Source organism: Caloenas nicobarica, chromosome 3 (genome assembly GCF_036013445.1).
Source record: "Caloenas nicobarica isolate bCalNic1 chromosome 3, bCalNic1.hap1, whole genome shotgun sequence".
NCBI lineage: Eukaryota > Metazoa > Chordata > Aves > Columbiformes > Columbidae > Caloenas > Caloenas nicobarica.
The window spans coordinates 752909-777897 of NC_088247.1; the positions used below are offsets into that span (position 1 = coordinate 752909).

At 49.1% G+C, this 24989-nt stretch overlaps 1 protein-coding gene across 13 annotated transcripts in view; it reads left to right on the top strand.

Moving 5' to 3' along the window:
- Positions 1 to 24989, top strand: part of DTNB (dystrobrevin beta) — a 181716-nt gene that overhangs the window by 8697 nt on the left and 148030 nt on the right. For 5 of the 13 annotated variants that reach the window (XM_065632399.1, XM_065632400.1, XM_065632401.1 and 2 more), the window contains exons 3-7: positions 2269 to 2336; positions 6939 to 7019; positions 9519 to 9732; positions 14516 to 14601; positions 23503 to 23657. In XM_065632399.1, coding sequence (XP_065488471.1) covers positions 2270 to 2336; positions 6939 to 7019; positions 9519 to 9732; positions 14516 to 14601; positions 23503 to 23657 — 603 coding nt within the window. In that variant the 5' untranslated portion in view covers position 2269. Of the gene's footprint in view, positions 1 to 2268; positions 2337 to 3444; positions 3519 to 6938; positions 7020 to 8124; positions 8228 to 9518; positions 9733 to 14515; positions 14602 to 23502; positions 23658 to 24989 lie in introns of those variants that run through there. The other 8 variants (XM_065632408.1, XM_065632405.1, XM_065632406.1 and 5 more) reach the window with 8 other exon arrangements.

Here is a 24989-nt window from a genome sequence, read left to right on the forward strand (position 1 = left end):
ATTGCAGCCCTTAATATGCAGGTGGTTCTAGAGCTGGAAAAAATGGGGTTGTCTTAGAAGTGGGGCTTGGGAGGGTGGAGTGAAGGACATGTGCACCTGGAGCCTGAGGACTAGGAGATCTAGTAGTACTAGGACTGGGTTTTTTTGGTGTTGCAGAAGATTCAAGTGGTGTTGTCCCATATGTCTTGACAAAATAGTCTCTACTAAAAGCAATTTAAAAGATCAAATAACTGTAGTGAGGGGGGGTTGGGCTCTGCTCCCCAGGAACAAGCGCCAGGAGCAGAGGAAACGGCCTCAAGTTGCGCCAGGGGAGGTTGAGGTTGGATGTGGGGAACAATTTCTTCCCCAAAGGGCTGTGGGGCATTGGAACAGGCTGCCCAGGGCAGTGCTGGAGTCACCATCCCTGGAGGGGTTGGACAGACGGAGATGAGGTTCTCAGGACATGGGGTGGGTTATGGTTGGACTCGATGATCTTAAAGGTCTTTTCCAACCAAAACGATTCTGTGATTCTATCTACCCCTTGGAGTCCATCTGTTGTGGAATTTAGAGAGGGACTAGCACTGCAAATAAAGCTAATTACTGGAACAGTAATTGGCATTCGTCGAGCTGACATGCACGTTTCTTGTGGAAATAAAGAGTTAGTTCCAGAAGCCTCCAAGCCTGAGGCAGTGTGAGGATAACTGGCTGGGGGTGAGCAAGGTGAATTGCACGGGCAGAGATTCCCAGTGCCCGATCTTTGCACAGCTGCTCTGGTCTGCAGGGAAGCACAGCTCGAGCTACCGCATCCTCCAGATCCTTGGCTGAGTGGATAAGACACTCCTTTTGCATATGTACGTTAACTTAATAACATGGATTTATTTTAGGAAATTGAAAAAAAGGTAACTTTTGCATATCTCAAAAAATGCCCTTGAGGTTCTTCCTTCAAAACAAAACACCACAACCCAGGAGCACATTGCTTCTTGAGTCTAAGATTCCCTAAAGTAGGAAAAAATAAGGAAATAAAGTATATTTGCAAACTGCTATATACCACCATGCACTTATTTTCCTCCTATGAACAGCTAAGACAAAAGGTTCTGGTACTTTCAAGCTGAATACGTCTTGTGCACTGTTCAGCAGCGAGTTACCAGCAGGCGTTGCCAACTGCTGTGGAACTGGGATCGCGGTCTGTTCGGTGCCAGGGCTCGGCTCGCTCTTCCTCGGGTGGCGTTTCAGCCCCGTGAGATCCGTCCTGCCAGCCTGGGGAGCTGCGGGACCAGGGGCTCCTTAGAGCCTGCTGCCATTGCAGGATCATTGTTGGGGACTTTTGCCCTCCCCGCCCCCCCCCCTTTTTTTTTTCTCTTTTTAGGCATTTAAAAACTGTATTTAATGAGTTGGTGAATCTGGTAACAAAAAAATAACGTCATAATTTCAAGTGAAATTTTACACTGATTCTGAATTTTTGCCTTTTTTATTTTTCTTTGACATTGGCTGAAATTTAGTGTCTGTCTTTTAGGACTCCATAGTGCAGTAAGTGTAAGAGCTGCTAAACTGTCCCTACGCCTCCTTGCCTTGGGGTGTAAGTTCCGCTGTGTTGCTGCCACTTCTTTAATCTGTTTTCCTGAGAAAGGGCTGAGTGACCAAACTATACTTTTTTTTTTCCCCCCACCTTAATTGTATTTGAGATCCTTACTTCCCTGACAAAGATGATTTGAGCTCAGGCATCAGGTTTCAAAGTTAAGTGAATTCTTACACGTTTTGTTCAAAGATGACAGGACCCCAAAGCCTCAGCCCCAGGCAGGCAGAGCGGCGCTGGAACCTCTGGCACCACGGAAAGGGCTGTTATTCTACGTATTTTCCCCGTTTTAACCGCAAAGCCTCCAACGTGCACGCCTGTAGGGCCCTGGCTGCCTCGGCTTGGCTGCCCACGGAGGGCTCTTGCTTTCTGTTTGCAAACACAATCTCTTTGAACAGAACGGAATTCTTTACATGATATCCCTAGATATATGTAGGCATCTCTGAGCTTTGCAAACTTAAGATTAGCAGCAAAAATGTTTAGAGCGAATGTTTCCTGTACCGCGCACCGCTTTAAAAGGCATTGAACAAATGTGAGGTGTATCTCTGTTACGGAATACGATCGTTATCAAGAGTTGTCTGTCTGTCTGCTGGTCTTCTCATTTACCAACTCAAATCAACCTGTTTCAGTTGAGGGGTAAAACAATGTTGTTCACAGTAAGTTGCTCGTGTAACAGAAATTCCAGCACAAACAGTGTTTGCCGTTTTTGTCTTCAGAATGATTGAGGAGAGTGGGAAGAGGAGGAGGACAATGGCAGAGAAGAGACAGCTGTTCATGGAAATGAGTAAGTAAGAAATTTGAAGACATAATGTCGTGTATTCTTTACTGAGAGCTTTGCTTTGATGGTTCTGCAGGATCATTCAGATCTCGTTTCCACAAGCCTGTTCCCTCGTGTAGTGACAGCGTCCTGGGTGCTGCTGGGTGGGGGCTCAGCTGCCCCAAAGTCAGTCATTTCCGCATTGCGAAGGAGCATCCACATTCCTCATATATGGCAATAGCTAAAGTGAGTGCCCAGCTATTAAATAATGACAGCAAACAGATCACCTTTTACCTTAAAAAAAAAAAAAAAAAAAAGGCACGACAATACGAGTGTGACTCAGGAGAGAAACCGTTTGGGGGGTGGTTTTTTGTACAGGCCCATTGTCTGAAAGAGAAGCTGTAATTGTTATTAGAAGTCAAATGCCTGTCCAGAGAGAACATAATTTAAGGGAAAGAGACATAACAGCCTTCAAAAAAGTTACGTGCAGTTATTGTATGTTTGCATGGCATCATGTGATTTTACTTTCCTCTGGGAACACAAGACCGTAGGCAAGTATGTCCTATAATTCCAATTACAGCTGAAGGTCTATCTTAGGCCAATAGTATATTCCTGCTATTTTACTGAAGGAATTCCGGAGTAACATTCTTGCCGTGGTTATAAGCACCTGATAGTGTCAGGGACAGTGTAGTTCCTGGCTAATTGACATCTTTTTCCCGCTCTGGAACAGCATTGCTGCCCCGCTTCCCACCTCCTCAGCTGGCGCTGGAGTCGCCAGTCCTGTCCCTCTTTGGCTGCTTCCTGCGGCCCCGGCTCCTGCGCTCCTCTGCTCAGGTTTGCTGAGCGAAGGTGATGGAATTGTGTGGCATATCCTGGATGAAATCTCATTAGAACCTCCAATGCCCGCAGCACTTCTCTAGAAACACTTTGGCTTTGTGATCCTTTAGTACAGAAACGAGCCTGCTAGTTGTTAGCTTTGGCTAAGTTGTTAAAAATACTAATTCTTCTGATTGTACAAGGTGTCTCTTTGCAGCTGTGGTTCTTGCTGTTCATTACCAGTGGAAGTGCTGGTGCTCAGAATTCCAAACTGCGTTTCTCTGGGAGGCTCTTTGGCACAGCAGTGTGAGAAATCCGAGGGCTTCAGGCTTCACCTGCCCGGTGCTGGAATATTTCACTCTAAGCTGCACACATGAGTGTTTGCCTTTCTAGGTGAGCTTCATGCACAGAATAGGTGCGTGGGTGGAAAACTGATGCTTTCAGTGACCACTTGTTGCTGTTCAACATACAAATTTGCCAATGTATTTGGATAATTGCTCCTGTGAGACAAGCGTAGGCCTTGGCATTCACCGCCACAGGACATGCTGCCCAGGATGCGTTTGCTGGCTTTGCGGTAGGTTTGTTGGTCTTGTCTGGCAGGCAGGAGTTCTGTGCAAGCTGTTGTGGTTCTCTGCGCTGCAGGATACATAGGGAGTTATCTCATGGACTGGTGTAAAGGAGAAGAGGCCAGTCTGTTCTCAGCCCGGGGACAGGGCAACGGGCACCGCCTGAAACAGCCAGTTCTGCCGGAGTGTCAGCAAAACCCTGCTGTGCGGTGGCTGGGCCCTGGCAGAGGCTGCTGAGTGGAGCCGTGGAGTGTCCATCCTCACAGATATCGCTGCCCTGTGGGGCCGGGCTGCCTTCAGTCAGCCTGAGCTGCAGAAAACACAGCAGGTTCCACTTAAATATGAGAAGAAACTCCTTCCCAGTGAGGGGCCAGAGCCTGGCCCAGGCTGCCCAGGGAGGCTGTGGAGTCTCCTTCTCTGCAGACATTCCAACCCGCCTGGACACCTTCTGTGTAACCTCAGCTGGGTGTTCCTGCTCCGGCGGGGGGTTGGGCTGGATGAGCTTTCGAGGTCCCTTCCAACCCCTGACATCCTGGGATTCTGTGGAAACACATCCCCGGGGGCTACAGAGGGCTGAGAGAAATGACCCGCTGAAGCTTTTGTGGTAACGTGACACAGGAAGACAAGAACAGAAAATGGATGACTTTTTGGTTTTGCCTCTAGCTGTTAAATAACCTTTTATGTGGATGTGTGTCTATGTATACGCACACACGTATTTTATATGCATTTATTTATGTGTATTTTATATAGACAAAGCATTTTGTGATGACTCCTGGTCTACGGGAGTGCGTTCTGTGGTTTGAAAGACAGAAGTATGCAATATTCTTTCAAAACTCTGAGTGCATAGAAAATACAAAATGAGCTGTTTTATTGGAGTCTTGGATCTGAATACTCCAGTTTATATCACCTGGCCAAGTACTTCCCTGTAATGTACCAAAGACTGGTTTTTTTTCTGAAGCTGAGCCTGTGAAATAATCCCTTGGGTTTGTGGCACCGCAGCATCCAGCAGAACTCTGCTTGGGCCCTGGTGGGCCTGGTACCCCTGGCTGAGCTGGCCTGGGCAGCCCTGGCTTAGCAAATCCATCCGCCCCTCGCTGAGCTTAGAGGGGCTTTGCACCTCGTGTGCTGCCTCAGCGACCGGGAGAAATGATCCTCAGACATGGTTTTCAAGACAGTGCACATGTCTCTAAGAACAAGCAGGTGCTTTGGCGTGTGTGCAGGTGCTTTGGCATTGCGTTTGTGAAATGGTTGTGGAATATCAAAATGACAAGAATCTTTCTTCAGTTTGCAGCTGTGAGTCAGTGGGTGCACACACAAAGGTAATTCAAATGAGGTGTCTGCAAGCTCTGAATTCAGAATGTAGGAGGAAGTAACTTCTCACCTTTGAGCGAGAGCTGCAGATATAATCAGATGCCTGCTTCAGGAGGATGTGGCTATGAGGGTTTGTTTTTAAGTATCTGTTAGAGATCTGGATTCTGTTAGTCCCGGTTATCCCCGTTTCTCAGTTCTCTGCTCATCCAGGCTCTGGCTTTTGAGAGAGGCGTGACGGGCTGCGGCAGACCCTGCTCTCTGCCCTCCTGAGAGAACACGAGGGGAGCCACGTGTGTCCACGCCAGTGCCCCCGCCACGGGATTGTTCCTGGCTGCGCCTGGATAGGACGTAGCTGCTAACGCTGCTGAAATGTCCACTGCTTAAAAGGCATTTTGGTTTATGATTAATGGGTTTTTCGAGACTTGTTGGCTGCTTCCAAATTAGAAATGGTCGGTGCTGAACTTTAAAACAGTATCATTTATCATTCCCACATCATTTATCATTGTATCATCAGAAGCTGCGCTGCCGTCAGAGCCCTGGCCAGGCCGGCTGGGCAGGGCAGAACCCCATCAAGTTCAACCAGGGCAAGTGTGGGGTCCTGCCCCTGGGCAGGAACAACCCCCGGCACCAGCACAGGTTGGGGGGACCTGCTGAAAGCAGCTCTGCAGAGAGGGACCCGGGAGTTCTGGGGACAACAGGGTGGCCATGAGCCAACAAGGTGCCTGTGGCCAAGAGGCCACCGGTGCCGGGGCTGTGTGAGGAAGAGTGTGGGCAGTAGGGCAGGGAGGTGAATCCTCCCCCTCTGCTCTGCCCGGGGGAGGCCCCGTCTGGAGTTACTGGGGCCAGTGCTGGGCTCCCCAGTTCAGGAAGGACCAGGAATCACTGGAGAGAGTCCAGGGAGGGACACAAAGATGCTGAGGGGTCTGGAGCATCTTTGTGACGAGGAGACACTGAGAGAGCTGGGGCTGCTGAGCTGGAGAAGAGAAGCTCAGAGGGATCTGATCAATGGGCTCAATATCTCAGGGTGGGTGTCAGAGGATGGAGCAGACTCTGTTCAGTGGTGCCCAACGCCAGGGTGAGGGGCAGCGGGCACAGACTGAGACACAGGAGGGTCCATGTGAACACGAGGAGAAACTTCTTTGCTGGGAGGTGCCAGAGCCTGGCCCAGGCTGCCCAGAGCGGCTGTGGAGTCTCCTGCTCTGAGACATTCAAACCCCCTGGACCGACCTGTGTGATCTGCTCTGGTGACCCTGCGTGAGCAGCGCTGGGCTGGGGATCTGCAGAGCTCCTGACGCCCAGCCACGCTGGGATTGTGTGGTTCTGTTTGTTCAGTCCGTGTAGGAGGCACCCAGGCCCGTTTGGCAGCGGGTTCACACAGCTCTCTGCAACGGCTCCAGTTTGTGATGGTCGGAGTCGTTGCTGGCAGTGGGAGGTGTGGTGCGCACTGGTGACAGCAGCATTCGGCTCTTTTGTGGTGGTGTTTGAAGGTACATAACACAGCTTGAGGTGGGAGGGTGTTGGTGAAGATTTTTCTCCTTCTTCTGCTTCTCTGCTTTTTCTCCTGCCTCTGGCCTGCCTGGGATCTGTTTGGAGATCTCTGGGGCTGTGGTGCAGGGCTGCCAGGAGCTCCAACCCCCTTTCCGTGTCTCGTCTCTTCCGTGTGTGTCCCAGCGTCAGCGCAATCCTCTGCCTTCCCACCCAGCGCTTAATTCTCGCTTCCTTTTAAGGTACTTGTATCAGTCTCAAACTTAGGTCACTTTATAGCACATTGGTGGAAATCACTTTACCATGAGGTATCTAATGAAAATCTTTGTCATGCTCATATGACGAAGATGGTGTATGTGAGGAAACGCTCATGCCAGTTTTGAAATAATTCTGTCAGATAAGCCGAATGTTACAGAGTAAAGAAAAACACAACCTTTTTTTTTATTCATAGGAGCACAGAACTTTGATGTCATCAGACTTTCAACGTATCGAACAGCCTGTAAACTGCGGTTTGTACAAAAAAGATGTAATCGTAAGTTATAATTACACTTTATGTTCAAAAATTTCTCACGCATGATTGTTTCAAGTACTTTACCTGTGTGAATTTTAAGTACAGCAACAAAAACAAATATTTTATCAGATAGTGGTAGTTGTTACTTAAATAGAGATTAAATATCTAATTAAAAAGAAGTAATGATCTTTGTTCAATACTCTATAGTATCTTCCAGTTTATTATTTAATGCTTCTAAAGTGTTCAATATGTGGGCCAGCCTGACACATCTCAGTTTCCCTGGGTGCAGCGTGGAGCTGTCGGAGCCGCCGGTCGCTGTGTGCGGCACAGAGCACCCGGCAGCTCGGCACAGCCCGGCTTTGGGGACCACGACGTGCTCAGTGTCTGGGTCTGCTCGTGGTGGTGTATGTGTAACGTGGCAACCAGAAGGAATTCTGGAAGTGCATGTGGGCTGTGAGCCAGCTGAACATGAGCCAGCCTGTGCCCAGGGGCCAAGAGGCCCCGGCATCCCGGCTGGGACCAGCACCGGTGTGGCCAGCAGGCCCAGGGCAGTGACTGTCCTGTGCTGGGAATGGGGAGGCCAAACCTCCAATCCTGGGGGCAGTTCTGGGCCCCTCACGCCAAGAAAGGCCTTGAGGTGCTGGAGCGAGTTGAGAGAAGGGAACGGAGCTGGGGAAGGGGCTGGAGCACAAGGGTGATGGGAGCGGCTGAGGGAGCTGGGGGTTCAGCTGGAGAACAGGAGCTGAGGGGAGACCTTCTGATCTCTGACCTGCCTGAAAGGAGCTTGGAGCCAGGGGGGGTCGGGCTCTGCTCCCCAGGAACAAGCGCCAGGAGCAGAGGAAACGGCCTCAAGTTGCGCCAGGGGAGGTTGAGGTTGGATGTGGGGAACAATTTCTTCCCCAAAGGGCTGTGGGGCATTGGAACAGGCTGCCCAGGGCAGTGCTGGAGTCACCATCCCTGGAGGGGTTGGACAGACGGAGAGGAGGTTCTCAGGACATGGGGCAGTGCCAGGGGTGGGGAACAGTTGGACTCGATCTTAAGGGTGTCTTCCAACCCAACAGATTCTGTGATTCCATGCCACACTAGTCAGTGTAAGTTTTCTCGTTCTCTTCCATGGTCTGTTGAGCTTGGCTGGTGCAGCAGAGCAAAGCTGAGCCCGGGGCGCAGGAGGTGACACCCTCCGCACTCTGCTGCCGGGGCTGAACCACACAAAGCTGAATGCGGAGCAGGTGAGCACAGAAACAGGCAGTGGGGCAGGATCCGTGTGTGTGCTGTGGAAGGGCAGAGCAGAGCGGGGGGTCCGCGCAGGACACGTGGAGCTGCCCCTGCGAGTCCTGTCCCCGTGGCACAGCCGGGCCCGGGCCGCGTGTCCCGCAGCGCTGCCGGGGATGGCCTGGAGCTGCTTCATTCCTGTGCGAAAGGGTTAACTCTCGTCTGTCGGTCGTGCTTCTGAATTAAAAAATCTCTCTTAAGGAGTAGAGAGGTATTAAAAAATGCTAATTGTAGTCCATTGCATGCTCTGGGCCCAAATGGCTGATGCACCTGCCTTGAGTAACCCACGGCGTACACGGATGTCGAGGTGAGGCTGCGCGTTTGGGAGCCTCGTCTGGACACCGTGGTCCAGGTGCACGTGCTCGGCTTGGCATTTATTATTGTCTGGCTTTTGCGTGAGAAATAGAAAGATTAGTTTTATGTAAGAAATGTTAAAGGTGACACTCTTACTTGAGACCATTCTATGTACGTTAAGGAAGATAACAAGGTTGCGGAGTTAGCAAATAAGCCTGGCCTGGGTACCTGTGAGATCATGTTCAGCGTGGGCTGTGGGTTTGGGCTGATCCTTAGATGCCATCTCCCACTATCACACACACCTTTCAACTTTGGAACGCTTTAAAATAGTGTTTAATGTGGCTCTACGGATCACTTGGCATGGTTTTGGAAATCTTTTTTTTTCTACATCATTAGCACTTCTTAGATATGTGCTAAGATATGGCAGGGTAATTTGCTTTGCAGTGCTAAACCCGTGTTTACAAAGTATTATGCTCTGGACTTGGCAACTGGATCAACTGGAAGCAGTCACAGTTGAACTGGAACATCAAGTTCCTCCCTCAGTGCTGAGCTACTGGTCAGTGTGAGGATGTTCAAAATTTCTGTCACCGGTTTGGAGTGGATTTAGACTACGGCCAATGTCTTTCTCAGATGAAAATACCGAACTCTGCTGCAATGTGCTGCAGGATGACAGGAGGTCACTGTTCTCCTCTGTGTCGGTTTTCCTGTGGGAGCACCCAGGTGCTGAGGGGTGGAATTTACCGGCGGGCACACGAGGTGTCTGCGCTCTGCTCTGTGACTGTCACCGGCTGACATGGGCTCTGAGCATCAACAGCAAGAGTCTGTCTCTCACTTTGAATACAAATAAGTAACTGTTCCACTATGAAAGCTAACATACTATTCAGAAACTGTACCATAAAAGTAAACTTGCATGCATTACAGAATAGAAGTTAATTTTTTTTCCTTTATTTTTAGTTCATCTTGTTGATATCTGGAATATGATTGAAGCCTTCCGAGATAATGGCCTTAACACTTTGGATCATAACACAGAGATCAACGTGTCTCGACTAGAAACAATCATTTCATCCATCTACTACCAGCTAAACAAACGCCTTCCTTCTACTCACCAAATCAGTGTAGAGCAATCCATCAGCCTCCTCCTCAACTTCATGATAGCAGCATACGACAGGCTAGTAACTCCTGCTTGTATTCTTCAACTAATTTTCTCTTTTAGTCAGATGAACGCAGCCAACAACTGCACGAGCCTCTGGCAAACTGTCCGCATGCTGGTTCTCGAATTCATGGAATCGTGTGTTGCTCACACACATGTGTATATTTACTGTCGCAGTAGCACCTGCAGAGATGTCACTTGCACAGCACCAAGGCGGTGTCTGACAGATCGCTCTCTTGACAAAGATGGGTTGTTGTTTTGGCCTTGCAGACTGCTGCGGGCGGGGGGCTGGCCGAGGGGAGCTGAGCCAAGCTCCGCGGGCACGGACAGAATGTCATGTTAACCTCGTGCTGGTATAGCGCTCTTTGAAAAACTGAAAGTGTGTTACTGAATCTTCATCAGCAAAACCATTTTCTAACACTGCCTCGTTTTGACAGTCAGCTTGGGTCCTGTTCTAACATGCTGTGACCCCAGAAAGGCAAATTCTCATTTTGTGGCTGGAAAAGCTTCATTTCATGGTCAGGGCACTGTCAAGGTGTTTCCTTGTGTCCAGTTGTACGAGTTCCTTTCGCAGCCTCTTTCTCCAGGGTTTGGTCTGTGAATGTTCTGGAGTAGCTGTCTGTGCGGGTTCTGTGGCACCTGCAGGTCTTTCACGGCTCTTTAGCACTTCTTACCTTTTGTGGTCTCTTTTTCCCAGTGCGCTATTGTTTTGGTCTCACCTTTCTCCTGCTTTGCCCCCTCTCCGAGCAGTCGAGAGCTGCGTGTTTTACCCAAGACAATCTGCAGCGCTGAATATGCCAAATAGTTGTTCTGTTTGTAATGCCCAGACTTTGATCCTTTCCTAATGTGACTTCTTCCTGTTGCCAAACAGAAGCTGGTTTTCCCTAAAAAAGTCCAAGACCTCAGAACAATCCATCTCACTAAGGACAGATAAAACACCACAAAGCTTGGAGCAGGAGGACAACAGAATCAAACATGTATTTTTGTGTTTAGTTCTGGTTTGATGTGCATTGTGAGATTGGGTTGTGAGGGTGAACTGATGGGTTTAGCTATTCTGAGACCGATCATACTAGAAAAATACAGAATTTAAACATAGAAATGGTCATGTTTGGGGGGCTGACTCTAAAGACTGAGGCTTTAGAGAGATGGCTTTCTCCCCCAAGCTTGCATGTTCTGCCTGTTCTGGAACCCAAGCAGCGTGTGTGACCCCAGCACGGTACAGCAGCTTCTCATGGCGTCTGCTGCTGGCACAGGGATGGACAGGAGCTGCGACGGGAGCTGCGCGGTGGGAGAGGGGACGGAGAGGAGCTGTGCGGTGGGAGAGGGGACGGAGAGGAGCTGTGCGGTGGGAGAGGGGACGGAGAGGAGCTGTGCGGTGGGAGAGGGGACGGAGAGGAGCTGTGCGGTGGGAGAGGGGACGGAGAGGAGCTGCGGTGGGAGCTGTGTGGTGAGAGAAGGGATGGAGAGGAGCTGTGCGGTGGGAGCTGTGCAGTGGGAGAGAGAACCCAGAGTGAGAGGACAGGCAGGGCTCAGGCTCCCTCTCCAGGAGCTCAGCGACATGGCACACATTTCTTTAGAAATAAAGATCCATCTGGGCTGGGATTGCATCACTGGTAGCTGTGTGGCTGCTTTAATCCATGTCGTTCAGTAGCTTCTTCCAGGGCGCTGCTGGTGGTAACCCACCAATTCCACCACACAGGTACAGGAACCAAGGTCTTGGCTTCCCGGTGGAAATGCTGGGGTTAGAGCTTTGTCAGTGACCCGCGGCCCAGCCCTGCCGGCTCGGACCTCACGGCAGCGGACGTGGGACGCGGTGTCGCTCCCTCCGCAGAGCTCTGCGTGGGCCTTTGGCGCTTTATTCCTGCTCCGGTTTGCCCAAGAACATCTCAGGGCTTTCCCAAATCCCTGACCCAGAGTCACGGCTCCTTCCCTCAGCCTGTTTCAGAGCAGTTGGAGTTACTTTTTATTTAATTGTTTCTAGAAATCACAATTAATTTGAGAGTGGGTTTAGTGGCTTCAACTTCTTTTTTCTTTTTAAATTGTAGGTATCAAACCACACCGTGCTGCTAACAAAGCAGCGTGCGGTAAGGGGGGGATGACAACAAACACGTGAGGAAGCGAGTTGGTGAGCGAAGTGTGGGTGATGTGATGAGGAGGAACCCCGCTGTCAGAGCGCTGGGGGACTCGCTTCAGGCACACACGCACGTAGGGAAATGCAGAAAGCGCTCACACCTTTTCTGGGGACCCAGCAGGACCGGGAGCCTCTGCAGTGGTGGGCACTGGTGTGCGGGCACGGGGAGCAATGGGAGGAACTGGGGCTGGTTCCACAACAGGAGGGACAGGTGGGGGAAGCTGCCCCTGACGTGGGGTGCGCAGAGCTCTGGTCTGCCCTGGAATTGCCTTGTGCCAGGGGAGGTCGAGGTTGGATCTGGGGAACAATTTCTTCCCCACAGGGCTGTGGGGCATTGGAACAGGCTGCCCAGGGCAGTGCTGGAGTCACCATCCCTGGAGGGGTTGGACAGCTGGAGAGGAGGTTCTCGGGACATGGGGCAGTGCCAGTGTGAGGTTATGGTTGGACTCAATGATCTTGAGGGGCTTTTCCAACCAAAATGATTCTGTGATTCTATTTCCAGTTTTGCCCCTTTTCCTTTCGATAGGGAATTCAGCAGATTGACTAGCATTCAGATTGAATAGCATGGGTACAAAAATCAATTTGGGCAAGTTGCTTAATAAGTGCACCTCCACCAGCTTGCAGGGGGAGGAGGTTTGCTTTTTTCCCCTTGATCGATGAGCAGAATGTCAGCAGAAGCAGACCTGGTGTCTGAAGGGACCATAGGATACCTTTGCAAGGATGAGTTTGTGTCCTGTGAGGAGGTATGGATGGCTTCAGTCATGTGTTCTGGAAATCAATTCAAAGCTGAACTCTTTTGAGAGAAAAGGAATGTTTATTAAAAAGAAAAGGGGGATATGGGTGGAGACTGTGACTTAAGGAGGTTTGATTTAGCTGGTGAGATTTGCTCAGATGAAAGTGGAGGGCAAGGCTTGAGGAGGATGAACCTTTCACAGCCGATTCCAGATGTAGTCAAGTCTTTAACACATGGAAGGAGTCTCAACTTATTCCTTTGAGAAAACCGTTTAAGAGAAAAGAAACAAAATAGGATAGCTGAGATCTTTACCTTTATATAGCTTGAAATAACTATGCGACGTGTTTAGTTCTCTCCCTTAGTCTGGTTTCTCAGGCAGGTAGCTGGGTACCCACAGCCTTTGCATCGCCCTCCTCTCAGTGCCCTGCTCCCACAGCCTCTGCTGCAGGGGACCTCCGAAAGGTCTCTGAGCCTGGATTAGAGAAACAGCAAATTACATTTCGGGTCCTTTTCAGCCTGAGAAAGGCTGAGAGCATTCGCCTCACCGTGGAGCATGAAATGATACCAGAAGATAATATTTCATATTAACTCCGAGTGTGAAAGGGGAAAGAAGGTGATTTGGTGACTTCCTGATGCCTCCATCTGGTTGTTCGTCTGTCACTGATGGTGGACCTTGTCAGTGCTCCAGTACCATGAGCCAACATTTACTGGGAGTAACTCTGCTCTTGACACTCCCCAACGCCAGCTGTCCCAGCACAAACAGTAAATGTCCATCTTGAGAGGTTTTCTAGACCTTTCCCAACACTCAGCATGGATTTTCCCCATCACCGTATTTTCCATGACAGTACGAATTATCTGTCCAATACATTTAGTTACAGTTACTTGAACTTATTTTAATCCTTTTTTTCCTTTCCTATGTGACTTGAACTTGGTGGTTTATCAGCCTGTACCACTGGCTGTTTGCAGTCAGGATAATGACTTGCTACATTCCTGTTTGGCAATAAGTTGCTCAGAATTCCAACAAGTTTCCCCCAGCTTCACACGTGTTTCTTTTGCCCTACGCGTCACTGAACCAACGTGCAACCAGCTTCATGGCAACAGTGGATTTACAGTGAGATCGTCACACTGTGGCTGTTCTAACATCCCGTACTGGAGGTTCCTGACTTGTTTAACCCAGCGAGCCGCCTTTGTGCTTCTGCTGACTTAGTTCCCTCTCAATTTCATCCTTTTCTGTCTTCCCAGTAGCAGGAATAATACATATTTCTACAATAATAACGCAATTTCTATATATAAGCTGAATGGGCTTTTTTGTACTTTCCATAGAGACAAAGTCATTTTCTCTTGCTGATCCTAGAAAATTATTCCCCAAATGTGCCACCTGTTCCAATAGCACAGCAGTTTTATGAACTTAAATGAGAATAAAGCATTGTTCGTGTTATTCCTGCTCTGTGTGGTATATTCAGGATTTCATACAACTTGTCCGTTAGCTGTCAATCACTTTACTGTTTTTAGAATGAAATGTGTATTTGAACATCAGAATTTAAATCAAGGAGTCAAACTTTAAAGCAACTAACAAAGGGGAGCAGAGGAAAAAAATGAGATTTTTACAGTGAACAAATGTATTTTAATGTAAAAAAAACTAAATTAACCAGTTACTTTTTTATAGGGCAGTTATGGGATGAACAAGACAAATGGGAGTCTCTTTATCTGTGTGGGTTTTGTAATTCTGCAAGAAAATTTGATTTGTGATCAGACACATGTTAACTCTTCCAAGATATGAAAAATGCTGGTGTTATCACTGTTTGAATGTTGTACTGAATGGGTTTGGCAGATCTTAGGAGTTAATGGAGTGCATTTGTGCGTCTCCCTCCTAGGCCGCGCGTGGTGTTGTTCCTTCTCGTTCCTCGTATTAATTCCTGACATGTTGTTTTCCGCAGCGAGGGCCATGGGAAGCTGACGGTGTTTTCCGTGAAAGCCATGTTAGCGACGATGTGCGGTGGGAAGATACTGGACAAACTGAGATGTGAGTATCTGCAAATCGCACCGTTCGATGCAGTGGTTGTTTCCGTTACACAGGTTTGATGGTGTTGAGTTCTGCAGGCTCCCTGTTTTGCTGGTTCAGCAACGTTTCTCGTGAACCGCAGCTGCCGTGTTACGGGTTTTGTCCCCCGCGCCAGCTGCTGCCCGGGGCCCGGCGCAGTCTGTCACCCGCAGCCTCTGCAAGCCTGGTTCATTTTGAAATGCTCGGGCACTCCTTTGCCTGCCAAACTTCAGATCTGGTTTTTGGGACAGCAATGGCAAATTTGTTGCCGTGTCCCCCGTTCTGAGGATGTTGGAGCTTCTGCAGATCTGCTGCTTCATCTGGGGTGCTCCCTGCACCTTCTCACTCTGTAACTCCAGCTTCTCAGTTCCTCAGTTCCTATTTTTGAACTATTTTATTCTCTTTCCATCAATCTTACTACCTTTTTTTTTCTCTTGTTTCCATGAGCCTTGTGCTGTGTCAGTAGAGAACCGGCGGTACCCATGGATATTGGTCTTGTCCTTTGGGATTAATTCCTGGTTTTCTCAGCGACAAGGTGCCCTGCTGTTGTGGGCGTTTTTTCATTTCCACCCTGAGCAGCTGGGAAGTTCATCTTACTGTCAGGGCCAGATTTTATTGTTCAGGTCTTGCCATTTTCACCTCACCCTAAATTCCCTTTATGAAAGTTATCTTGTAATAATTCATTCCTCCTAATCTCCGTGGTTGTCAGCTGTAAATAGTTCTTTATAATTTTCTACATCAATAAGCTTCTTTATGATATTTGCTTTAAAACAACGTGAAATACTAGTGTGCTGAATTAAACAACGTGACAAGGTCTGAAAATAGTGAGAAGTCACTGCATGCACATGTTAATATTAAAGCTGCACATGTTTCAGTACCAGGAAATACCATTTTTATAATCTGGTAGTACCTACGAAACTCTTCAATTAAAAACAGAGCTGCAGGTGACTAAAGATGGGTGTTAAATAAAGGGAAAAGGCATCTGTGGCAGAGGATCTTTAAGACTTGTTAAGCATTTTTAACAAATGCGTTACTTCTATAAAATACGCAAGATCAAATACTGGGGAAAAAAGATGGAGACTTTATCTCCTCAGTCAAATATTCCATTTTGGGTTGAACGAGGGTGAGATTGGAGGAGATTACAGTAGACGAGCCGTTCAGCACAGGCCTGGGACGGAAAAGGGGCGTTATTTCTGGAATGGGCACGACAATGCACATCAAGAGAGTGACAATGTGACCTTTTGGTGGAAAAGGCAATTAACCACTGCAGTTAAATGTTAGAGGGATCAGGCAGCTTTTGATGTTTTCAGATAAAGACCTGGATATCATTCTAGAAGTTACGTTAAGCCTCAGTTATTGATTCAATAGGTGGCTGGTTAAGATGCTTTCACCTTGAGCACAGCTAGGTTAATAGTCTTATTTGACAGAGATGTCTAGTCTGAAAAGTTAAATTTGTGCATTTCGTGTACCATTCTCTCTTTCTCTCTCTCTCTTTTTTCACAATGTCTGTTTTCGTTCATAGCATTTGTGGTTTCCTTTTTCTTCTTACTCCATTGGCTCCCGTACCTTCCTCCGTTATCAGGATCCCTGGCTGCAGTTCCCACCCGCTGCAGGACGGGCTCCTGGCTGCGTTTGCAGCCTGGCCGTGTCCTGGTTGTCGCGTTTGGCTTGTTTGTTGTATCTTACCAGCTGACCTTCAGTTTGCATCCTGGTCCTGGGTCTGGCCTCCGCTGTCTCCTGCCCCTTTTTCCGTGGCGCACTTGCAGCATCATTTTCAGAGCGGGGGCTCTGTACTCCGCATGTTTTGGACAGTCTGTCCTTTCTGCAGTTCCGTGTTAAGCCTCAGTTCCTCTCCTTGCCGTCTCGGTGTGTCGCTCACGCTGACTCCCCACCATTCAGTGTGTCGGGGCCAGTACCTGACAGCACATAGACTGCTGAGCGCACCTCTGGAAAACCTGCCTTTGCTGAGGGGTTTTATTGTTCTGGCAGGCACAGTATCTTGTGAGTCAGCTGAGGAACACAGATGTCTTTCTCCGTAGCCGTAACAGGAATGCTGATTTGCAGCTGCTTCCCAGGGTGGTGGCACCGACTCCGTGTCCTCCATCTGCTGTGGACGCTCCGCTGTCACTTCTGGACGCTCCTCCATCCCCTCGTGTGCTTGTTCGTGTCTCTGCTCGGTTGGAGAGAAGGTGAAAGCCTGGAGCCACCTCGCTGTTGTTCTCTAAAACACTTGCAGTGCCATGAGCAGGGTTAGACACCGAGACAGAGTCTCACTGCACCATGGACAAAATTGTCCAGGAAAAGGGGATTTGGGCTAATTCAGAATTGAGATTTTAGGAGTACGGGAAATCTGTGCAGGAGGGAAAAGCTTTGTCTAAAGCAGACTAGAATTGGACTGTTGGCTTTTCAGACAAGGCCGTGGGACAGGTTTCTGTGGATCTGAGGTTGGGGTGGTGGGATCTTGTGAACCCTCCGAGGGCAGAAAGAAGAGGTGTGTTGTGCTGCTAGTGGAGTCCGTGCCTGAGCATCAGCAGCGCTCCAGAAAGCAGCACGGCGGCTGAGCTGCTCACTGCTGGGTACCCGTCGTTCCGAAAGCCTCCTCAGGGGAAATGGGGAGAAGAAAACGTCGTGTGAAGTTTGGAGGGAGACGGGAGCTGCACGCCCGGGTACCTGCACACCTGCTGGACAAGCCGCTTGCAATGCAGAATAGAATTAGTTGATGCATGGATAAGTGAGATTTTATTGTTGGGGGAAATGGCTTTTGTGAAGGGGTGCATTATAAAACCATAGGAGTTTGTTAAAGGAGGCAAAAAAAAAAGATGGGCAAAGGAGTTCTAAGTGATACAGACTTGTTGGATTTCTGACAGGCATTCAGGAAGGTTCCTTATCAAACGCTTAAAGGCATCTAAGTTGGATGAAAGGGATGGAAAGTGGAGTCTTTGCACAGGTAGAAGGTTGGTTAAAAGGAACAAAAAAGAGCAATAAAGATCCTTTTTGTGTATTGAGATAGGTTGATAGTGCTGGACCCAAACTGACACCTGAACTTGTGACAATTTGAGATGAAGTAAATCAGTGCAGTAAGAGCTGAGACAGTGGAGAGTGCAGTATCATCTGACAGCTCTGAGTGGAACAAAGCAGGTTCAGCGTGACGTGCGGGGTGGGCTGTGCTGGAGGAGTCAGGGCTCATCACGCACAGAAAGGTCACCTGGGGAAGCTGGTGCTTGGATGAGAGATGCTGGAGCTATTCAGAACATGTTGACGCTCTGTTTAGTAACAGCTAAAACCCACGAAATGTCACAGAGGGGAAGGATGTGAGGAGCAAAGGGAGGTAAAGGCACTGTGTAAATCCATGGGGTCTTTGTGCATTGAATGGATGCTGCCTCGCTGTGCTCTTGGACTTTATTGCTGCTTCTCATCCTTAGCAATATGCTGTCTTGGTGGTTTTTTTTTTTTTCCCTTTTCTGTGTTCCCCACCTGTGTCTCTGGTTACTGACCTATTTCATCATGAACTTCTTCTGTTCCCAGTTCACTCGGTCTCCTGATTCACTCGGCTCCCTGTCCTAAGCAGGTGCTTGGCTCAGGCTCAGCTGCCACACCAGCCTTTCTGGAAATCCTGCAAGTTGTAAATATGCTTTTTTTGCCCATCTCATAATTTATATGAATGGTAGTAGCTTGGTCTCTGTGCTTGCATATGTACAGGCTGATTTTTTTTTTTTTTAGTTGTGCAAATGCGAACACATGGCATGTTTTCCAGTCCATCCAGTGTCTGACAGCACATATGAAGCGGGAGTTGTTCAGTGACACCACCTGGCTGTCTCTGGCAAAGAGACACATTTCCCGTGACACGATACTCCTTGCAAAGGAGTTCCCGTATGTGGTGTGCGAGGTGGGAGTTGTAAACCCAGCCTACTGCTACGGGCTTTGTCGTAGCTTTTTAAGCCGAAGAAATTCCACATAAAAATGTTGAGTTTTGTGGATCTGGATGACTTTGTTTTGGCGTTCCAGTAGATTCATTGTGAAGTAATTAGTGCTTGCTTCCGTGTCCTTTCTGCAAGTGAGTTACAAACAGACCTTCAAGTAGACCAGGCTCCGGTGTGCTCGTTCGAAGGGCTGACTCCTGTAATGACTGGCCCTGCCTGCCCGCTGCTGCTTGGCTGCCTCCTCACAGCTCCTTTCTGCCCTCCCCATGGGCTCTGATAGCCTGTAGTGCTTACTGCAGTTCACCCTAAACATTCCTGCAGGTATGGTTGCTAAGTACTAGGTTTTGCATACTGAAGGCCCTGAAAATGTAGATGACTTAGCCCAACTGGGGTTTTGATTTGAGGGAGAGGGTATTTTGTTTTTTGGAACAGTGGAGATAAAAGGGGAGTTGTTTGTTTTAGTCCTAGTCAGTGGACCAATGTAGTAGTAGTAATAATAATAGTAATAATTCCCAATAGGAACACACGCACAGCCACATGAATCAACACCGAGAGAAAATAGCCACGTGAATGCGAACAGCACCAGCGACCTGGGGCTGTTCCCCCCTTTTCCTGATCAGGATGCCAGTCTGTATGTATGTGTGTGTGTATATATATACACACACACGTATATACATACATATACATGTATGCACATGCCTGTGCAGTGTGGATCCCTCCAGGGACTGGCCTTAGCTGCTCGTCTCTCTCATAGCTGGTCCTTGGAGCCTCTTAGAATCCCAGAATCATGTTGGTTGGAAGAGACCCTCAAGATCATCGAGTCCCACTGTTAACCCAACTCTTAGATCCCCTGGTCTCTCCGGTATCTCTCCCAGACTTACAGCCTCTCTAATACTTGCCTCTCAAACTCTCATCACTAAATTTTCCCCAAAAAGCAGCTTCACAATCTCCCTGTAGATGTTTGGGTGGCGTTATTAGGTCTTCTCAGTGTCTTATCTTCTCCAGGCTGTACGACTGCAGTTCCCTCAGCCCCTCCTCATAGGATGCCGAGCATCCTGCCAGGACGCGCTGCTGCCTCGTGTCCAGCTTCTCGCTCAGGACCCGCCAGGACCTTTCCCTGGCCAGGCAATCCCAGCCCAGGTCGCTGCCAGAGGCTTTTCCTTCCCATGGGCAGGACTTCTGTCCTGGAATTTTGTACGGTTCCTGCCAGCCTGTTCTTCCAGTCGCTCTGGTCCTGCTGGGGGGCAGCCCGTGTCCTCAGGGGTGTCACCTGCTCCCCCCAGTTTGGCATCAATGCCAACCCAACCAGAGCGCACTCGGGCATGTCTCCCAGGTCACCGACAGCCACATTGGGCAGGACGTGTCCAGGACAGATTCCAGCAGCTGCCCGCTTGCTACTGGTCTCCACATGGGATTTGCCCACGATCCGCCACCCTCCAAGCCTGATCATCGACCTACTACTCGCCCACCTGGTTGTTCACTCACCCAGACTGGCACTCCAGGTTGGATGCTGGAATATTGTGGGATAAAAACAGTGAAAAGCCTTGAACGATACACACAAATGCAGTCATCACAGAGGAGAGCTGAGCTGGTCAGGTGTGGTTTAGCCTCAGTAGATCCGTACTGACAGATCCTGGTCACCTTTTCTTTTGTGTGCCCAGGAATGTCCCAACCCAAAGCATTCCATGATTCCATGTGTGCCAAGAAGATTTGCTCCATGATTTTCCCAGGAACTGAAGGTTTCTGGCCTGTATTTCCTTGGGTTGTCCTTTGACCTTAGTACACACTTTGATTAATGCCAAAAAATCTGGCACATAACAGCCCCCCCAAAAAGCACAGTCACAGATCCCAGCGTGGCTGGGCGTCAGGAGCTCTGCAGATCCCCAGCCCAGCGCTGCTCACGCAGGGTCACCAGAGCAGATCACACAGGTCGGTCCAGGGGGTTTGAATGTCTCAGAGAAGGAGACTCCACAGCCGCTCTGGGCAGCCTGGGCCAGGCTCTGGCACCTCCCAGCAAAGAAGTTTCTCCTCGTGTTCACATGGACCCTCCTGTGTCTCAGTCTGTGCCCGCTGCCCCTCACCCTGGCGTTGGGCACCACTGAACAGAGTCTGCTCCATCCTCTGACACCCACCCTGAGATATTGAGCCCATTGATCAGATCCCTCTGAGCTTCTCTTCTCCAGCTCAGCAGCCCCAGCTCTCTCAGTGTCTCCTCGTCACAAAGATGCTCCAGACCCCTCAGCATCTTTGTGTCCCTCCCTGGACTCTCTCCAGTGATTCCTGGTCCTTCCTGAACTGGGGAGCCCAGCACTGGCCCCAGTAACTCCAGACGGGGCCTCCCCCGGGCAGAGCAGAGGGGGAGGATTCACCTCCCTGCCCTACTGCCCACACTCTTCCTCACACAGCCCCGGCACCGGTGGCCTCTTGGCCACAGGCACCTTGTTGGCTCATGGCCACCCTGTTGTCCCCAGAACTCCCGGGTCCCTCTCTGCAGAGCTGCTTTCAGCAGGTCCCCCCACCCTGTGCTGGTGCCGGGGGTTGTTCCTGCCCAGGGGCAGGACCCCACACTTGCCCTGGTTGAACTTGATGGGGTTCTGCCCTGCCCAGCCGGCCTGGCCAGGGCTCTGACGGCAGCGCAGCCTCTGCTGTGTCAGCCCTTCCTCCCAGCCTGGGATCGGCAGCAAACTGCCCGCGGGCGCGCTCCGTCCCTTCAGCCGGGTCACTGATGAACAGCCAAACCAATTAATCTCTTAAATCTATTTTCTTGACTTTTACTGCTATTAAATGTGGTGTTTAACAAATAGTTTATGACTTTGTATGGTAAAAATGGACAACCTCATAGGACTTGTGAGACAGAGGTTGGACTCAAGGTCAAGATCCTGTAAAACGAGGGTGCTGGGTTTTTGGCGCTTTGTTTCTAACCTGATCGGAGAAATGGTACAAAGCATCAGGCTTTGGTTAGAAAGCACAGACCAGGCAACTTCGGCAGTGGTAAATGAGTGAAAGGAAGCTCTCAAGGGAACTGTTGGACTGATTTAACATGATATCACGAGCTCGCTTCTTAATGTAAAGGTTTTACTACAAGGGTTTGAAAACAGGAAATCGCATGTTGCACCGTTCTATGTTGGTATTTTGAGGCTGAGCAGTGTTTCTTGTAGTTCCGAATTTTTTTATTTAAAACTATTTTAGCATAGTAACACTGACCTGAACGTGTAGGTGAGAACTGCAGCGTAAATGCAAAGCTGGTGGGCAGGAGGGGTTCGGGCAGGAGGGCTTTGGGCAGGAGGGCTTTGGGCAGGAGGGGTTCGGGCAGGAGGGCTTCGGGCAGGAGGGCTTTGGGCAGGAGGGCTTTGGGCAGGAGGGGTTCGGGCAGGAGGGCTTCGGGCAGGAGGGGGCTGTACCCGGGCCCGGCTCTGCAGCTGTGACCCCTCGGCCACCGCCCTGCTCGACTTTGTCCGCTTGAGGGGAATTTGCTGCCCGTTAAAAGGGCAGGCGACTGTCTCGTTATAGCCCACTAATCTTTATCTTTTCCAGTTTCACTACTAATTTCCCATGTGGAAGTTTCCTGCGTAAATGAGTTCAACTTCACTTGAACTATCAAAGCAATTTTTATGACAGCAAGATGTAGGTTAGTGGGGCTTTCTAAAATTTGCCCTTGATATAGCCTGTTCTATTTTAATTTCATTTTCAACTTATTTCCATAGCATTAATTACTTTTTCCCTGAAATGGTTCCAATCTTGCACACTGTTGAGTTTGGATTAATGACTGTATTTACCCAGCAGATTTCTGTCCTTTCTTAAATACAAGTGCTGTCATGTTCCACTCATGTTCTACCAGTCCCACTCTGACGGATTTATTACTAGACCTTCAGTTTTTGTGCGTGTGCTGGTTCTGGAGTGATTCTGACCCAGAATTGATTAGGATTCTGGCAGTTTGCCTCTCTGATTAGTTTTAGTTATTTCCATAGTTCTCATTTGTGTGCATTTTGATCTGAAATTTTCTTCCATGTTCAATTTTCAGGTTAAATTTATTTTTTCTGTATGAGTTCATTTTCTAAAATACAGTGTTCCCCCTGACCCTCGTTTCTCTTTTTATTTTTTTCATGTTTTTTTCCCCTCGTGATTCCTAATGTGCCTTGTAAGATTATTCCACACGGGCTTCAGACCCTCACTTCCAGCTTGTGTGCTCAGCCCCTGGAACGGATTCCCGGTGGCTGTATCCCCCTTAGCGCAGGGCTTTATTGTGGGTTTCTCCAGGAGCTCCTTCGTTCAGGACACTGGAGTGATTTCTCTAGTTTCCTAGAAGTACACCTGTCTGAAATAGTCTTTTATTTTTTTTTGCAGACCTGGTTTTGATCACTTAAATTAAGCTCATTTTCTGTCACCATATCCTCTCCGATGTTTAATTACGGATGGTGTCCTAAATAACCTCAGAGATGATTCAGTGGCTCTTTAGTGAAGAATTCTGGTATCTATCACGTCTTGGAAAATTGTCGGTCTTACTAATATTAGTGCTGCTTTACCGAAACCTTCCTTCGCAGAGCCCCAGGTTAGCTGTTTGAGAGATTCCTCTTTTCCAGAGAGATTTTGGATCCCAGGACAGTTTTATTTATTTTTTTTCTTTTATTTGTTTTTAAGGTGCAAACATGATGAGAGATTCTGTAGCTTTTACGGTGCCTCCGAGCTGCTGCTTTCCTGCCGTTACAGTTGATGTGCCGGCAGAATGTCTCCTCAGGCCGGGCAGCTCCACCTCGAGATGGGATGGAGGACACAGGGAGATTTATATCCCAGCATGTTTGAATATGTTCACTTATTAATTTTATCTTGCTAGCAAGTGGATAAGAGACTGTGTTCAGAATAAAACAAAAAGAAATTTCTTGGGGTTTAAATGGATTGTGAAATAATTTTTATTTTCTGTAGTAAGCATGTATTTACCATAGGGTTTTATTATATTTTCTTACAGATATTTTCTCTCAAATATCAGATTCAAATGGACTAATGATATTCACAAAGTTTGATCAGTTTTTGAAAGAAGTTCTAAAGCTGCCGACAGCTGTGTTTGAGGGGCCTTCTTTTGGATACACCGAGCACTCCGTCCGGACCTGCTTCCCGCAGCAGGTAACAGTTCCATACCCGCGTTTCTGTATTGCTCGCTAACATTGTGCTTTAATTGTGCTGCACCTGGCTGGACTTGGGTGAGTGACTGAGGATTCTAAGAGGCCCGATGCACATCTCACCGTGGCAGCCAAGTGAGGTGCAGTGACTGCTCGGGAGTGCGAGCCAGCCTGTGCCCAGGGGCCAAGAGGCCCCGGCATCCTGGCTGGGACCAGCACCGGTGTGGCCAGCAGCCCCAGGGCAGTGACCGGCCTGTGCTGGGAATGGGGAGGCCAAACCTCCAATCCTGGGGCAGTTCTGGGCCCCTCACGCCCAGAAAGGCCTTGAGGTGCTGGAGCGAGTTGAGAGAAGGGAACGGAGCTGGTGAGGGGCTGGAGCACAAGGGTGATGGGAGCGGCTGAGGGAGCTGGGGGTTCAGCTGGAGAACAGGAGCTGAGGGGAGACCTTCTGATCTCTGACCTGCCTGAAAGGAGCTTGGAGCCAGGGGGGGTCGGGCTCTGCTCCCCAGGAACAAGCGCCAGGACCAGAGGAAACGGCCTCGAGTTGCGCCAGGGGAGGTTGAGGTTGGATGTGGGGAACAATTTCTTCCCCAAAGGGCTGTGGGGCATTGGAACAGGCTGCCCAGGGCAGTGCTGGAGTCACCATCCCTGGAGGGGCTGGACAGACGGACGTGAGGTTCTCAGGACATGGGGTAGTGGTGGCCTTGGCAGTGTGAGGTTAACGGTTGGACTCAATCTCAAAGGTCTTTTCTAACCAAAGCGATTCAACAACTCTACGATTTGCACGCAGCTCGCCTGCAGCATGTCTTAGCGCTCTGGCTCCCATGAACAACGAGGCTAATTCTTCATATTGATTCATTTTTAGAAATACCTTTGCTCTAGTTTTGTTCAGCATAACAAAATCCCCAGTGTAAGGGCAGGTTTGTAGAGAGTGGTAATGTTTTTTTAATTAATCCAGGTGCACACTGTACCTGAAGACAGTTCTTTCATGTATTTGGAAACATTGAAACAAACAGGTCCTGGGACGTAGATGGGTAAACTCTCTTAGATTTAATTTCATTTTCTTATGCCTCCCAGCTTTGAAAATAAGCTTCCCAGAGGTACTTCTGTGCTGTTCTCCTCTGCCAGCCTGTCCGTTTGCTGGAATTCGCTCCAGATGGCATTGGTAAAGCTGGGGGTTTCAGACTTTGGCGTTTCTGTGCCAGACACGTAAGCCACATCTGTACCAGTTAACTGAACCGGGCCTTGAGCTGGGCTGTGCTCCTGGGGCCAGCTGGAACAGTCTGACCACCTCCATGCTGCTCAGCTCTCTCATTCCCTCAAGCAGGGTGGTTAC